At 33.4% G+C, this 17,790-nt stretch overlaps 1 protein-coding gene across 3 annotated transcripts in view; it reads left to right on the top strand.

The window, feature by feature from the left end:
- LOC111056989 (autophagy-related protein 2 homolog B) overlaps positions 1–17,790 on the top strand; it is a 113,131-nt gene that overhangs the window by 631 nt on the left and 94,710 nt on the right. For 2 of the 3 annotated variants that reach the window (XM_039427516.1, XM_039427517.1), the window contains exons 2-5: positions 669–834; positions 16,045–16,191; positions 17,067–17,169; positions 17,572–17,746. In XM_039427516.1, the coding sequence (XP_039283450.1) occupies positions 669–834; positions 16,045–16,191; positions 17,067–17,169; positions 17,572–17,746 (591 nt within the window). Of the gene's footprint in view, positions 1–668; positions 835–8,415; positions 8,696–16,044; positions 16,192–17,066; positions 17,170–17,571; positions 17,747–17,790 lie in introns of those variants that run through there. The other variant, XM_039427518.1, reaches the window with a different exon arrangement.

Genomic DNA, 17,790 nt, shown 5'->3' with positions numbered 1-17,790 from the left:
TTTATTTAAACAAGCTGTCCCTTATTCGTTCACAATTCATTAGTTACCTACTGTGATCTTTCATTTTTTTATTTATCAACAAGAACATTTTTTGTATTATAATTTAAAGGTAGGTATTCTATGTGAATAAAGTACCATCTAAAGGCCACTAAGTGCTATGGTACTTGGGCTACATTTATTGTTCTAGTTTGCATTAATAATAATTAATCTAAAATTATGATAAAATATTTGTCAATGAGATGGGCATATACCGTACTTGATTACATGTAACATGTAAATGGTATGGACATTCACTTAGTTACAGCTATTGGCTAGCTCTCATGTAATACCGTATATTTTGTACGATACTTGAATGCTTACTTATTTGAGTGAAACTCAATTTTATGATTAGAATATTACTACTGCGTTCTAAATTATTCAAGACGACTCCCCAAGATCAGATTGTTGGGATAATTGGAAGATCATAAAAAGTAGAGTTTTGTAATAAAATGAATAAGATACAATACCTATTCTCAGTTCCAACATAGGCTACCTAATATGTAAACATGCCATTGCATTGTAGCACATAGCAATATTATGCTTATTGGCAAAAACATATATATATATATAAGCTAGTTCAAAAACATTGCATTACTTATAAACTTGTCTACTAATGAATTCCATTTCAGGCTCTCAATGATCTCGGAGAACAGAACCACTTGCCATTCGAATTCGTCGATGGCTACATTGATGACATGTCAGTGTCCATACCTTGGGCATCCCTGTTCAGCGATTCAAGCTTTGTACAAGTCTCCGGGCTAGTACTCACAGTTCAGCCCAAAGAGAGGGAACAAGGTCAGATTCATCAAATTGTAACAAATATATGCACAATAGTATCAATAACGTCAGATTCATCAAATTTTAACAAATATGCATAATATTAACAATAAAGTCACAGAAATTCACATTATTTGTTGACAAATTTTTTTGTTAGGGTATTAGTGTGTAGGTTTATTAGGGTAGGTTTTTTTATATTTTTGTTAGGGTATTAGCGAGTATTTTGATAGGGCTACTTGAAAGTGCTATTATAAAGAATTGTTAAAAATGTTTATATTTGTTTACTGCAAAGTAATAATTCATTTTGACACATGATAATGGCAAGTTTACCCAAAACTAGTCTCGTCTTGAATAGAATACCTTTTTCTTCATCCTTCACCCACACTATCTTGTGGGATCGATGGCGTCATAATACAAAACACTACTTAACACATGATTATCATCAAGATGGTAGTGTGTGGATCTAACCCAAGTTTCAATAATAACTAGCCTATTCATTAACAGAATAATGTAAGGATACGGTACTAATATATTCCTTTATAATTAGAGATAAACTAATACAAAATAATAGCACATCACGCAGTCTTTAGAGGAGTGTTATCGAGCAACTTAGCACAACTTTCAATGCCCTCGGGACCTGTTCCAATATTGACAACTTGTAGAGCCTAAGTTAAAAGACTTGTAAAAGGTCATGCCTGACCAAATCCTGTTCAGCCTTTGACGGGGCACATCCAACCTCAATCTCCAGTTTCATGTGGGTGGATGATCTATCCACGACGTTGATCATGATTATTAAGTATAGAGTGTTAGCTTACCGTTATCGTATTTGTGGAGGCTTTTCATATCTTAATTTGTTAAGAAAGTGACTAGTGCTTTGTTAATGCTTGGAGGCCTTCAGACAAAATATACATTTATTGACCGAGCGAAGTGAGGTATAAGATTCAAGTCGACGGTTTGGCATTTCTCTTAATGTTTAAATGTTTTTATGTTGCGCATTTACGGCGAAACGCGGTAATATATTTTCATGAAATTTGACAGGTATGTTCCTTTTTAAATTGCTCGTCGACGTATATACAAGGTTTTTTTGGAAATTTTGCATTTCAAGGATAATCTAAAAGGAAAAAGGAGCCTCCTTCATACGCCAATATTACCGTAAAAATCAGACTATAGAATTATTCATCATAAATCAGCTGTCGAGTTGACTATAAATTGCATGCCATGACGCATGCAATTCAATATCTCAATGTAACTTGGTAAAAAATTAACAGCTATAAATTGCATGCCTCATTGAATGCAATTTTTATGCACTATTAAAAATAGGATGCAAAGAACGAAAGCTCGTCTGCGCGCCCAGATGTCTTCTGGTTTTCTCGCGCTAAATTCTGGAAAGCGTTATATGATAATTAAATCTTGTGTAAGCATGATCTGATCAAATAAATAGTTAGTGTATCAGTGTGGAAGTGCTTATGGTTTGGGACGTCGTTATAACTGCGCGAGGTCTACTGTTCACAGAACTACTAGTATCAAAAAGTTAACTTTTGGAGAATCTAGAGTCTTGTTAAAAAATCAACCAATTTTCGAAGTACTAATTTTATCATGTTCCACGTTTTACGAGTTGTGTAATCCCTCGATCGAGGGATGCACCTTGAAAAGCGAATCCATATACTCAGTGGCGGCTCGTGCAAATACTAATGGGGGGGTTCACATTTAACATGAGCAACAAGATCTAGATCTTTAATAATTTGTTAAACCCCATGTTTCAAGTGAATTTTGTTCGTTTCACGTAGTAGAATGTAATTTTTTATTCCTAGAAGAGTACTAGGCCTATCATATTATTACGTAGGTAACAAAATATTCTAATGGGTTGTATTATATTAAGTACCTATAGTCCTATATAATAATTTGGATTTTCGTTTAATAATAATAAGTATTTAGATATACTCAGGATTCTCAACCTAGAAGATGTACTCCCATACTCCCATTGAATAATTCATGTACAAATCATAAATTATACAGAAAACAGCAATAATTTTTCCTCGATGTAAGATAATTTCCAATCAAAGAAATAAGGATTAACATGCTTTTAGAGACTTTGTTAACACTCACCCTCCTTCTAGTTGGCATTTACAGAGCATTTTTTGAAAATAAAATCCATCCTCCTCTCCTTCCTTGCTGCGAAAACATCGATCACCTTCTCATTGAAGTTAATGATATTTGCTATCATTTCCTTCTCAATAGTCAGCATTGCTAATGCTGATAGCCTGTCCTGGTTCATTGTGGAGCGCAAAAACGTCTTGATTCGTTTTAGAGTAGAAAAACACCTCTCAGCTTCAGCTGTTGTCATTGGGATGGTTGAAATTATCAACAAAAGTTTATAGGTTTCGGAAAATGACGAAGTTAAGTTATTTTCAATGAAAAATTGTAGCAAACTGACAGCACCAAGCAAATTTCTGAAGTCTACTCTTCTAAAAATTATTTAAAGTTCTGTTTTTAGGCGATTTTTCTCAAGAAATGAGTAAACCTTAACAGTATCTTCAAGCAAGGTATCTGGGAAATCCTTATTGAAATGTTCAAATTTTTGTGAGTCCAATTAACAGATTTCTGAATAGAATGTTGTGAATGAGAACCGGGTTTTGATTTGAGTGGTGATGATGTCACAGGTTTCCTTGGCAGCCACTGTTCTACTGAGGTAGGTGTCCTCTTCGCGCCTTGAACGTTTGGGCACACTTCCTGCACAGTCTGCTACCATCTGCATCAAATCATTCATTTTAGTTCTTTCCTCTTCAACAGCGTTGATAAAATGTTCAACATTTGATTTGATTTTCATAGCATCTGTCTTAACTGTTTGCAGCTGATTATATAAAATGTCAACATGAGGCATTAGCCTGTGAAAAACCGAGAGCCAAAAAATGAATCTATTATCTTTGAGAAGACGAGCAATAGCACCTGCTTTTATAATACTAGAAGGTTGTTTTGATGTGGATTGAATCTCCTCCATACACTCGATTAGCTCTTCTCTATATTCAAAAACTGTATTCACAGTTCTACTTTTAAAATTCCACCTTGTTGCTGACGCCCTAGGTACACGTTTGCCGACTACTCTGTCTAAAACATCTATTCTTTGAGGAGAATTTGAAAAAAATTAGTAATATCACTCAAATCTGAGAAAAAATTCTTACATCTTGATTTTGACTCGCTGCTTGTGCTATAATTAAATTGAGTTGATGTGCATAGCAATGCACAAAAAAAGCATGCTTATAGGTTTGTTGCACAATTGTCTGCACACCAGCATGTTGTCCACTCATCACATTCGCACCATCATAACTTTGAGAAATGAGTTTTTCTGGAATTGTTATGACAGTATCCAAACTTGAAAAAATACATTTTGCAATCGATTGTGAATCATGACCCTCAGGATTATCGAACTTCCAAAATCTCTACTGGTTGACCATTTGATGAAATATACCGAAAAACTAAAACTAACTGAAATGCAGACGAAATGTCAGTTGTCTCATCTGCTATTAGAGAAACATATTGAGCATTTTTAATCTCCTGTTTGATATTTTCTTGGCACACAGAAAGCATGCAGTCCAGCAATTCATTTTGAATGTCTTTGGAGGTGCCTTTGAAAACTGTAGCACTATTTAAATGTTCTTTCAAAGCCGAATCAAGCTCTGCAGTAAAATTCACAAGGCCTTTGAAAATTCCCGGATTTAAAGCATTGTCGTCCTCTCGATGACCCCTAAGAGCTAACTCAAATGCACCACAAAATTTAATGCAGTCTATAAGTTTGGAAAGCACATACCTATTTTTGGTGACTTGCTCATTATGTTTTCTGATGCTCAAACGATAAGCACTATCAAGCTGTTGACGAACATCAATTTTACCAAGTAAATTGAAATCCAATGAAGCACTAATATGCGCATGTGAGTTTTCATGCTTTTTAATTTTTTGAGTCAAATTAGCTAAATCACACACACCGTTCTTAATCCATGCTGGATCGCCTTTTTCGCGAGCAAACAACAAGCACAGAAAACAATAAAGTTTGTTAGTTTCTTCACAACCACACAGCCAAGATATCTTTTCATATTGTTGGTCTTTGAAATCTCTCTTGTATGTCCTGGATTTCGATGTAGAAGTCTGATGTATATCAATTGTCGGTGTAGGCCTACCACTTTCCTTAATCGATATTTTTTCCTCGATTGATAAATTAGAGAACACTATCTCTTTTAAATAGCTAACTGAAACCTTTCTTGAACCCTCCATTCTCACTTTTCAAAACACAAGAAAGAAAAAACAAGAATTAACCTCAAAATCGACAACACATGTAGCGCGAACGGCTCTAGAAGGCAATGGCGCCAATGCAAAGCACACTATCACAGCTATGAGCTGCTTGGAAAGCAGCTCACCGTAAAGCTAATGTAGATAGTCTCCCACCCCCCACGGGGAGGGAATTGAACTCGCCCAGCTACCATTTGAAGCCATACTAACGCTTGGAGCAGTGATCCTGCTTGCTGTAGCGCGTAATTCAAAAGGTTATCTCAATGCGTGTACCTTGCTTGGTGCGCTCCTTATTGTTTTAATATTACAAGAAATTTGAGTATTACTATTACTTCAATCAATTTTCTATTGATTTGAACTTTAATTTATTGTAGCAATTTCATAGGGGGTTCACGTGCTCTTGTGCTCTCATGGACACGCCGCCACTGCATATACTGGAATTATAGATAACTTGTATTATATTATATCAGCTTTAATACCTTTGCACCAAGTGTGCAAAACTGTCCCATGGCCACTAAGCTAAGACAGTAATAAAATGCTATTGCTTAATTTGATAAGAGAAATAAAATAGATAATACGTTACTGATTTGTAAAAATATAAAAAAATGATCTGATAAAAGCAATATATCTACTATTTCTAAAACTATCTTCTATTTCATTTATATGTCTTTGTTTTTGTTCCCTTGTAATTCTAGAATGGTGACGAAAAAATTTTATATTGATATAATTTTAACCATGTCTAATTTGAAGTGATCAAATACCATATTCATCTGTTAACTGTGTTATGGTTATCCATTGTAATGGTGTTATATTTTTTAGAATAACTAATAATTAAATAAGACCAGTATTTTATTTATATACTGCATTATCATTATTTTCATTTATTATTGATATTTTAAATAGACCTAGCACCTAGCTTCTTTCCAAGATGAAGTGCTTCTTTAAAATATAATAATCTAATTAGCTTTCATCTATGAACAACTTGAATTTGTTCAAACTTACAAAATCAGTTGATTCAAGGTTAACCATTTTCAAAGTTCATTAATAAATCTGAAATATTTTTTGAAGAAATGCCAGACAGCTACAATTTAACTATAAATAGTTCCAGTTGAGCTAGAATGGTCGCTCCAACATCCAAATTTCTCAATAAGAAGTTTCCAACAAAAGAAAGATTTTTACTGCTATGAATTTCAAGTTTTAAGGGCATGATTATAAATATCTTGCCTTCGAAAAAGTTATTCTTCTATGGAAAACAATAGCTAATAGTTCTGAGATGAAGATCAGGCTAATTGAAATGTGTGTTCATAAACCGCAAATGAGCCATGCACATTTTGTGAATGACTTATAATTGAATTGAAACTTACTAACGAGAAAAATATCTTAGAAGTATTTTATTATTTTATAAATTTGTAACATCACTAATTGGGATAATATTAATGATTTTATAATTGAATTGCATATTTTTTTATTTATCCAACTTTTTTCACTTTTCTGAACTAATTATTTAGGTACGGTATTGCTTATCTTTTTTCTGTTAATTTCTAAGTTTATTGTATCTAGTATGATGTAGTTGTTATTGCATGTTTTCTTCTCTATAGATGGAAATTACTGAGATATTGCAAATATTCAAATGCTAATGAATTAATAATTATTATTAAACGAAAATCCAAATTAAATGCTGTAATTCACCCCGAAGACTTCTGCTAATGCAAATATTGACAACAGGGTAAACAGCTAGATGGAAATTCAATGAGCGCTACTATTCAAAAATTATTGTCAGCCCGGGAATTTGTCTCCTGAAAATCGTATTAATTCAATTGTTTAAATTAAAATCATTCTCTTGATCAGAATCGACATGGATTGTCTTGTCTGTGAGCCTTTCTACATTTGCATTGAAATAGATAGATAATTATTGATAAATAGGTCAATACAATTTACCACATTGTGAATTAATCATTGCCACTCACCAATCTTTTCAAGCTTATCAGTAATTTGCCTACTGTGTTGTTTTTTACATCTCACATAACAATTTATACGTTTCAGAACTGATGATACGTCCCAATTCGATTATTGAACTAGGAACTAAATTCGTTCAATAGTGTTATCTCAAAATTTTAATTGAGACACATTGCTAATGACTGTTATCAGTTGGAATTCTCATTCACATGAGAATTAGAATATTCAAATATTTACACGCTCTCATATTTGTATATTTTGATGAGTAAGCTCAATAAATTATTATCAGTATCAACAATTTATGTTGGTGTGAAATGAATTATTTTTAACATTACATTTTATAAAATTAACACATAGTAAGTCAATATGTTTTCTAAAGTTCCTCTTCTCAAATCGGCTTCCTATATTGCCTAATACTTGAAATTGGAAAATCTCAAGTTGTTTTAATCTGTAATCGTATTGTGATTGAAATTCCCATTTTGAATGCATAAATTGCATACCTTCAAATCAACCGAAATTTTTTTATCTTTGTGTTCGCAATGTATGTAAATTGATTCAATCAAATGATTGAGCAAGGACAAGATATTGATTTAATTTGCAAATTTTTATTGTTCCTAAATTTTATGGAAATGCTTAATCATCGTTTCTGTAACAGTATTGTCGAAAAACAGAATGCTTCAGCATGATAATTGTTACATCATTACTGAATATATCCTTCCGGTTAGGATCTATGTAGGCCGTGACCATCACCTTGAAATTTACATTACTTCTTATCTACTGCATATTTATTTCATATGAGCTATGATTTATTATTAAGTACTGAAAATAAAGTTTAAGATGAGTAAATCTTATCCTTCAGCTATAGGCCTAGACACTGACTTATTGCTTTGAAACTCATTATGAGTAACATAGTTTCAGTTTTTTTATGGTTTATTTGTAGGTTTAATGTGTAAGAAACCCTAATTTGTAATAGGAAATGTTTTTTGTGGATGAAATCCATTGACTATATTGTTAAATTTGAAGTGTATTTTCTAGAATCTTAATCTTCATATTAAGTAAATGCGGATATATAATTTAAGAGAGTAAAGGTCCCATCTGTGCTGCTCATTTCTTTATACTTATTCATGATTCTAGGTTTTAAAGTCTTTTCTGTGCTCTGATACTCATATTCCTTTAATTGCTTTTAAAGTGCATTTTTATCTCTTATCTGTCGAAGTTCAGTTCCATGGTATTTTAAAATGTATCTATTGTTTCCGTGACTAATGCGTTCTACTCTATCTTTCACTTGATGGTTGACTGCTGATAGTGCTAATTCTATCATTTCCTTTTTAGACAGTTCACTGTACTCCGACTTTGAATCTGGACACGGACGCGTGCGTAACAATAAAAAATGTAATGGTGAACAAGCCTCGGCTATTTGAATGGGTCAGCTTTCCATTCAGAGAGGCAAATTGTCAAGTTTCAATACAGTTTAGTTTGCTATTTTGATAGAGGATATTAAAATTATTAGTGAATTCAGTAGTGAAATCATAAGTATCATAGTTGATAGATTAGTTTAAAGAGAGTCTGTGTATTTTCGTAAGTTGTGTGTCTTATGATGTATGATTGTGAATTTCAAAAGTTGAATAATTATTTTCTTATGGTAAGTGCCAAACTTAATTTGTTTTTTTATTTAGCTCAAAATTTATTTTCATTGGATGACCAAGACCCACATTCAAATGCAGAAAGATATCAGGTTCCAAAATGTATAAATTGAAATTGGATTTACCTTCTTGTCCTGGATCAATTTATTTGAGATGTAACATGACTTTTATTAATTTGTTTCTATTTGAGAAGTTCAATAAACCTATAGTTTGTGTAAAATAAGTTGAGACTTGGCCCTCCATCCGAAGAAATTACAGGGTTGCCAAGTCGTGTAAAATTGCAACTTTCTAAAATTTCCAATTCAACGTCAGAATTGGATGTAGAATATCATCCCCGATATCCTAGTAGTACTAAAAAAGCTTCAGGGTTGAAGGATTAAAAGGAAATTTAACTTTTATGATAAAATTGGAAACATCGCGAAGATTTGTTTTTCTTTTGAATATCACTTCTCTCAGAATCATGGGGCGTCGTAATGCGTAATAATTTTATATCAAATTAACGGGGAGAATGTCTCCTTCCTATTGGTGTCTGGGTGGATAATTTTTATCCGACTTATAGTTATTTTTAATTAATTATTATGTTCGTCAATGTCGACACATTTCGAGCAGAAAACATGAAATTTTCGACATGCTAGAAACTTTTTTGTTTCAAAAGATAAGTAGGTGTTAAAAGCGAGAAAGTTTCTCAGAAATATTTTTTTTATTACTTCTATTAAAACTAGTCACTAGGACTAATCATTAAGTTTGTTCTCTTATTTATTATCCTAAAATATTCATTTTTATTGCTGAATTCTTCCAGTGAAGCCTACAGTTCTAATCTATAATTTCTATACTTTAAATTCTTTCGCTACACTTATATTTAATATACTTTTTTCACTTCACTAGCACTACACCAACTCGAAGGGCTTTGTTCTCTTCAACCTCCTTGTGAGTTCAGTGCTGTCTAGTAGTTAGATGACTTCGGTGTCGTGTTGATGAAGACGTGACTCATGATGGGTTGTCAATCGTCTTATTTCCCTGGTCACATAGGGGATGTGCAGATCTCGGTGCAAATCGCTGTTCCTTATGTACCAGGGCACATTCACATGTTCCGCAGTACTTTGTTTTGGAATCTTTGAATCTGATTGATGTTAGATGTTCTAGAGCAGCCTCAAAGCTGAATTCCATACGTTCAGACAGGTTTTAGAATTTGTTTATAAATCAATATTTTGTTGTCCAATGAGAGTTGTGATTGTCTGCCCAACAGCCAATAAATTTTACTGTATTTGAGTCGCGGCTCGCTCCTTTTCATCTTAATATGCTCTTTCCATTCCAACTTGGCGTCAAGAGTCATTCCAAGGTATTTTGCGGTGTTGCTGTGTGGTACTACATTCCCATTTAGACTTATACGAATCGGATCATTGATATTTTTGTTTGTAAAGTTCATATGAATGGACTTCATCTCATTCAATCGAATTCTCCATTTTTTGGTCCAGTCACTGAATTTGCTGCTAGCATTCTGTAGCTTTGTGGCTGCTTCTTGTACTGTTTCCCCTTCTGCCAGTATTGCAGTATCATCAGCAAAAGTAGCAATTTTCACTGCATCCAATTCGGGAAGATCACTTGTGTACAGCACATAAAGAACTGGTCCAAGGACACTACCTTGTGGAACTCCAGCCCTTATTTCCTTTAATTCAGAGACGTCGTCACCTTGTTTTACTCTGAATAATCTGTTGGTGATGTATGATTTTAAAAGTTTTACAAGTTGAGTGAGAAGAATTTTATTATTATTGATCAGTCCTTCATGCCACACTTTGTCAAATGCCTGTGCCACATCAAGGAAGATAGCTGAACATATACATTTTTTCTCTAATGAATTCTCTATTACATTAGTGATTCTATGTACTTGGTCCAGGGTTGAGTGCTTCTGCCTGAAACCAAATTGATGGGCTGGTATCAGATTCCCGCTACTTATGATGGGAGCCAATCTTTTCATTAGCAATTTCTCAAAAAGCTTTGAAATTACAGGTAGAAGAGATATTGGGCGGTACGATTTTGCTTCTTGAGGACATTTCCCAGGCTTTTGCAACATAATGACTTCTGCCACCTTCCAAATTGAAGGAAAATGCTGTATTCGGAGTGATGCATTGAATAAATATGTTAGCATGACAATACCTTTCCTTGGAAATTTCTTCAAGATTTCACCTGTAATCAGATCAAACCCAGGTGCTTTTTGGTGTTCAGATTATCTTTTATTTCTTCTTGAACCTCATTTATAGAAACTAGATCAATCTCTGTATCTAAATCATCCATTATATCTTCTTCAGGATCAATTTCAGATTGAATGTTGTTTGGCTGAAAGATTTCTTCTAGATGATTAGCAAATATATCTGCCTTTTCTCTGTTATTTCTTGCCCAAGTACCATCTGGTTTTCTAATTGGAGGGGATTGTGATATTGGTCGTTTAATTCTTTTCGTTTCTTTCCATAATGAATAATCTGTACTGGCATCAGCTGTCAAATTTTGAAGGTATTTATTAATTGCATCCTTTTGTTTTCCTGGTGTATTGTCTAGTGTTTTTCCAGGCTGATTTCTGGATTTGCCACATGAAATTTTCTGCGACTTCATCTAACTGCTCAGCTGTTCTAAGTGGAATATTCAAGTTGACTTCATTCTCCAAATCCACTTTAAAAGCTTCCCAGTCTGTTGTTCTGTTGACTAACATTGGTCTGTCTTCTTTCTTTATTATTCGTTCACTGAGGGTGAGAATTACAGCTGAATGATCAGAATCCAGGTCAAAGCTCTCTTCAATGTCAATAAAATTACTGGATATTCTCTTTGTTATGAAGAAATCTAAAAGATCTGGAGTTTTATTCAAATCTGTTGACCAATAAAGTAGGTGTCCCTGTTGAATGGAATTCGCAGCCCAGCTCCTAAATTGTAACGTGTTTAAATTGTAACGTGGTGGAAAATATGCAGCTCCAACAAGTATTTTCTGATTGATGGACTCTATTCCAAATACAGTTAACTGTATTTCATTACTTTGAATACTGAAGTCTTCATAGTGTTTAATACTCTCCTTCACTATCACAGCACTTCCACCTCTTGCTTGATTTTGAGGATGAATAGTTTCGTAAACATTATATCCATTGATTTTGAAGTGAGTCTGCTCAGTTGAATGGGTTTTAGAAATAAGGCACACATCTATATCTCGGGTCTTTAGAAATATTTCTATTTCTTGTTTTCTATTATTTTTGATATTATTTATTCCATTGGCATTCCAGGTAGCAATCCTTATATCTTGTTGGCTTGCAATATTCATTTTTTACTTTCCTTGCCCTATTACCATAGGTAAGGAAAGTATTGCTTTCCGAAAAAAATTAAGGTACCCCAATTTGTAAATTTCTATACGTTTCAAGGTCCCCTGAGTCCAAAAAAGTGTTTTTTTTGGGTATTGGTCTGAATGTGTGTGTGTATGAGTGTATGAGTGTATGTGTACACGATATCTCATCTCTTATTAACGGAATGACTTGAAATTTGGAACTTGAGGTTCTTCCCCTATAAGGATCCGACACGAACAATTTCGATCAAATTCAATTAAAGATAGCGGCTAAAATGGCGAAAATGTTGTCAAAAACAGGGTTTTTCGCGATTTTCTCGGAAACGGCTCCAACGATTTTGATCAAATTCATACCTAAATTAGTCATTGATAAGCTCTATCAACTGCCATGAGTCCCATATCTGTAAAAATTTCAGGAGCTCCGCCCCATCTATGCAAAGTTTGATTTTATATTCCCAAGTATCAGGCTTCAGATACAATTTGAACAAAAAAATTCAGGTGGAAAAGATTGAGCATGAAAATCTCTACAATTAATGTTAACTAACATTTTCACCTAAAATTGAAAATAAGCTCGAAATTCGAGAAAAGTGATTATTTCAATTGCAAACTGTTGACAACTGTTGATTCTATTGAATCATTCACTATGAAGAGATAGCAGACCTCGTGTGTTTCCAGCGTTATTGTCCTATCACCAGCTGGATCAAATCTTCGAACAGTAGACTTGTGTGCGAGGGAACATCACCTGAGATGCGCGGGAACACCAGCGTCAGGTGATCAATTTTCATAACGGCAAGGAAAGTTGTGTGAGTGCGCCACACCAGATTTTTTTAGTTCTCTTCTCGATACTCTTACTCTTCCCTTCCAAGCTGTCAAGTCGTCCAGAAAGAATGTTTAAACTGTTAAAAATTTCCTGCAAAACCTTATCAACTGGTTGTTGTTGTTGTTGCTGCTGCTTTGGTTGACTGGTTTTCTTGTTGTAGGCTTGGAGTGGGTTTTGTTACTTGAGAATAGGATATTTCTCCAGTGTACTTTCTTGAAGTAAAGTTTCTCTGTTGGGTTGTATGTGGTTCTCCAATACTTCTTTAGCGATGAGACAGCCTCTGTAGTTAGCTCAGTACAATTGAAATATTTGGCTGGGGTTTGTTTAGCCGTGGTACATGAAATAGTCCAGTGTTTTCCAGCACACTTCACACACACAGGTTCTTGTTGACAGAATGCCTGAGTATGAACAAACCGCTGACAACGTTTACACTGCGGAATCATTTCGCAGATCGGAAGATCGTATTTTGGTCTCCAAGGAATTTTAAAGATAGGAGAGCGGATGCATGGTATGCATTGTGTACCAAATTGTATGCTGAAGGCTGGCAATTTAAAAGATATTTAACTGAATTATCTCAATCGCAAGCAGCTGATTGCCTATAGAAAAGATGTAATGAAACACCGCTTGGATTATTCGAGGCTAGGTTGTCATTTTCACTATTTATAATCATATGGCTTGCAGTTGCTGAATTTTTCAATCATTCTGTATTTTGTTTTTGTTGATCCCAGCTATTGATAGCATTATGGTGGCACACCATTCAGTCGCTATCCTTGACTTTGAAACTCCTGAGAGGCCAAAATACGCTCTTCCGAGTACGTTTGCCAATTGGAAAAATAATTTAAATTATTTCTGAGAAACTTTCCCGCTTTCACCACCTACTTATCTTTTGAAACAAAAAAGTTTCTAGCATGTCGAAAATTTCATGTTTTCTGCTCGAAATGTCTCGACATTGACGAACATAATCATTAATTAAAAAATAGCTATAAGTCGGATAAAAATTATCCACCCAGACACCAATAGGAAGGAGACATTCTCCCCGTTAATTTGATATAAAATTATTACGCATTACGACGCCCCATGATTCTGAGAGAAGTGATATTCAAAAGAAAAACAAATCTTCGCGATGTTTCCAATTCTATCATAAAAGTTGAATTTCCTTTTAATCCTTCAACCCTGAAGCTTTTTTAGTACTACTAGGATATCGGGGATGATATTCTACATCCAATTCTGACGTTGAATTGGAAATTTTAGAAAGTTGCAATTTTACACGACTTGGCAACCCTGTAATTTCTTCGGATGGAGGGCTAAGTCTCAACTTATTTACACTAACTATAGAGTCAAATTTCTAAGCATTTTTCATTGAAGTTCCTGGCTTGTAGCTACTAGTTACAAGCCAAGTTGTTGAATAGTCACAAGTTGTTAAATAGGTAATAATTAAATAATGATGAGAATCTGTGCATTTGAATGAATGAATTCAATAATCTTCCAACCAATCAAGCATTCAAATATATGTTCAATAGCAGTATAATATTAGTAAATATTGCAAAAGAGAAGAAACACTCCCCTCCAGTTATAGCCTACTATATGTTTTATGGTTTACTCAACTAACTAACTTTTCATTGATATCAACACTTTTTCTTTAAAATTAATCATATATTTAATTTTCATATAATTAATCATATATATATATATATATATATATATATATATTATATATATATATATATATATATATATAGCACATAACAGAAGACACTTTAAAGTTTGTAATATAAATTAAAACAGGAGACACGATATAAATAGATTGAAAACACTTAAAAACTTACATTAGAAATGGGGGAAATTTTCGGAGACTGTGTCTCCTTTCTCAACCGAGAAGACTGCAGTTTGAATCCAACCATATATATATATATAATATATATATATATATATATATATATATATATCCAAATTTAGTTTTTAGGTGTTGACGTTAGGGCTATGATCCAATATTGCCGATGATTATCTATCTAATACTTTAATTCATATTTTTTTCCGAGGACGAAGCCTACATGTGCTCCAGGCTTGAAACTGACGATGATGAGAGGCGAGATATTGCGCTGTACTATACAGAGTGAGTCATATGTATGAATGGGAGCCCTGCAATAAATTGGAGACTGTTGTAGATATAATACTGTAACTTTCAGGATAAGTTATTGGTCAAATAGTCCACCTTTTGAAGTACAACTGAATTTCAACCCCTCATAAGGTGGTGACGTAGGGGTTGCAACCAGAATATTTTTAATTTAAACACACATTGTGTGGTACAACATTAAAGGCCTTTTCAAAACAAGAAATATATCATCGAATAAAATTGTTCTATGATACTTGTATCCAAAATGGCAGCTGATTGAAGTTTTAGTTTTTAAAGAAATGAGGGCTTGTAACTCAAATATTTTGAATGTAAAAACCCATTGTGTGATACATCATTTTAAAGGCCTTTTCAAAACGAGAAATATGACATCAATAAAAATGTTCTATGATACTTGTATCAAAAATTGCGGCTGATTGAACTTCATGAATTATTTATTTAAAAACTAAAACTTCAATCAGCCGCCATTTTGGATAAAAGTATCAGAGAACATTTTTATTGAAGTCATCTTTCTTGTTTTAGAAAGATCTTAACAATGATGTATGACACAATGGTTGTTAAAATTTTAAATATTCGAGTTACAACCCCTCATTTCCTTAAAAACTACAAATTCAATCAGCCGCCATTGTGGATACAAGTATCATAGAACATTTTGATTGATGTCATCTTTCTTGGTTAAAACGGCTTTTAAAATTATGTTCCACACAATGGGTGTTTACATTTAAAATATTCTAGTTACAACCCCTAAGTCACCACCTTACGAGGGGTTGAAATTCAGTTGTACGTCAAAAGGTAGAGTATTTGACCAATAAATTATCCTGAAAGTTACAGTATTATATTTACAACAGTCTCCAACTTATTGAAGGGTTCCTATACATATGACTCACTCTGTATAGTCTTCATATTAATAAAGTGACGGTCTTCAGACATACTCGTAACAGCTAAATAAATATCTTCACTCCGCAACAAAGCACAAAACTATTACTAATTATTACGGTTATTCTAATATTGTAGTAAAGTAATTGTATATAAAGTAATATACTAACGCCTTAATATTGAATTATGAATTGTTGATCAGGTGCTTCGATGTTCGACTCAATGTGGAGCTCAATGGCTTCTACGAGCAGCATGCAGATGGCCGCTGAATGCATGGAGGAAACCAGCGAGGCCGATCACAGCAATCCGCTTGAGGGAATCGAAAAGTTCGCTCAAGCTATTGACTCAAGTGAGTAAATAGAATATAATCTTTTTCTTCTGCAACTCAACAATGTACAGTAAAAATTCCCACTATCCTCATTTATTGCGTTGATGAAAGAACTATGCAAAATGTCTATTTGAATAACTTTAACTAGATTATGTAATGTGTTAATGGCAAAAACGATTCAACAAACAAATTGACAAAAAGAGTCGTTAGAATAATATTGATTTAATATATTCTCCATTGTTTTTTAAATTGTCATCTATTTTTTCTCTCTTTTTTCCTACTATCTTCTCCAATAATTCCCTTTTTCTTCTCCTCTCCACCCCTTCTTTCCTTACTTTTATACCCTTTACCTGCCTATTACATGGGAAACCATAGTTGGCTAGGTATTTTTCCTCCTTTCTTTTTTTCAGCACACTCCGCCATAAAGCCTGTTTATGTATTTAATTGGAAATTTATTTTTGATTGTGATTTTTTTTATTTATATTGTATTGTGTTGATTGGAATAAAAAGTGATTGATGAATTAATCATACATTAAACTTTCTTCCCAATATTAACTGTAGTTTTAAGAATTATTTATGAAAACGTATTACATTTTAAATTAACTTGAAGGAATCGCTCATTCATTCGTGGTGCGAACTGTTTGCCTATGGTTCAAAGCCAACATAATTAAAATAGCATGATTGAGTATTATAATATTATCAAGTCAGGATAATTTATTTCTGAAGTCACTAGACAATGCAAGCAACATTAAGTTCAATGGGGCAGTGCTTTATACCAATATACTAATATACCATTATATAATATTTACCTTTATACCATTATACTAATATTTGGAATATTCGCTTTAGATTCAATTGAAACTAGTCGCTGAAAATGTCAATATTGTTTTTTTCAGTTTTGACCAGGGTAAAAGTTAAATTTACTGACGCTTTACTCCGTGTGGAATATATGCAGAAAGATAGCCGAACAGGGGTCGGGTTGGAGATCAGAGTCAGAAAGTAAGTACAAGAATATTTTATCCTCTTTCAATTAATATTATAGTTAAAGTGTGAATTGACTACATCTGAACGTTTTGAAAAATTGTATAATTTTAAGACTTTGAAAGTTCTGCAATGTAAATACAGTAGATCAATAAAAAATATTTAATCTAAAAAACAATAAACTACAACTACATGAAATAGATTATACCTTTTTGACAACATACTCTTACACATGCTTTTTAGGCCTGTGCCATTGTAAATTCAAAAAAATTAGGAACTTCTTAATTACTCATATTAATTTTCTGAATAATATTGTTCTATTAATTTCCTAATTATTCGCGTTCATAAATTTTCTTGGAGCTTTTTTCTCTCTTGACTTTATATAGCAGTTCTAATATCAAATGTATCTCTTTTAAACAGCATTGATTACTGCGATGAGGCGGGTTTCAATATGGACGCTGCAAATGTTCCCGAGGGTGAAAGAGTATTGCAAAACTCTGCATTTTCAGCCAGTAAATTCCATTGCGAAGGTGTGACGATATATACTGATGAATTCCCGGCTGATAGTCGCACTATGTCTAGATCTCTAATAAAGGTAACACTTTATTCATTAAATGCTATTGTGATAGTAAAAAGCAC

This window comes from Nilaparvata lugens, chromosome 4, assembly GCF_014356525.2.
Source record: "Nilaparvata lugens isolate BPH chromosome 4, ASM1435652v1, whole genome shotgun sequence".
In the NCBI taxonomy this organism is placed as follows: Eukaryota; Metazoa; Arthropoda; class Insecta; order Hemiptera; family Delphacidae; genus Nilaparvata; species Nilaparvata lugens.
The sequence above is the reverse complement of the archived record's forward strand: the minus strand, read 5'-3'. Positions and strand labels throughout refer to the sequence as shown.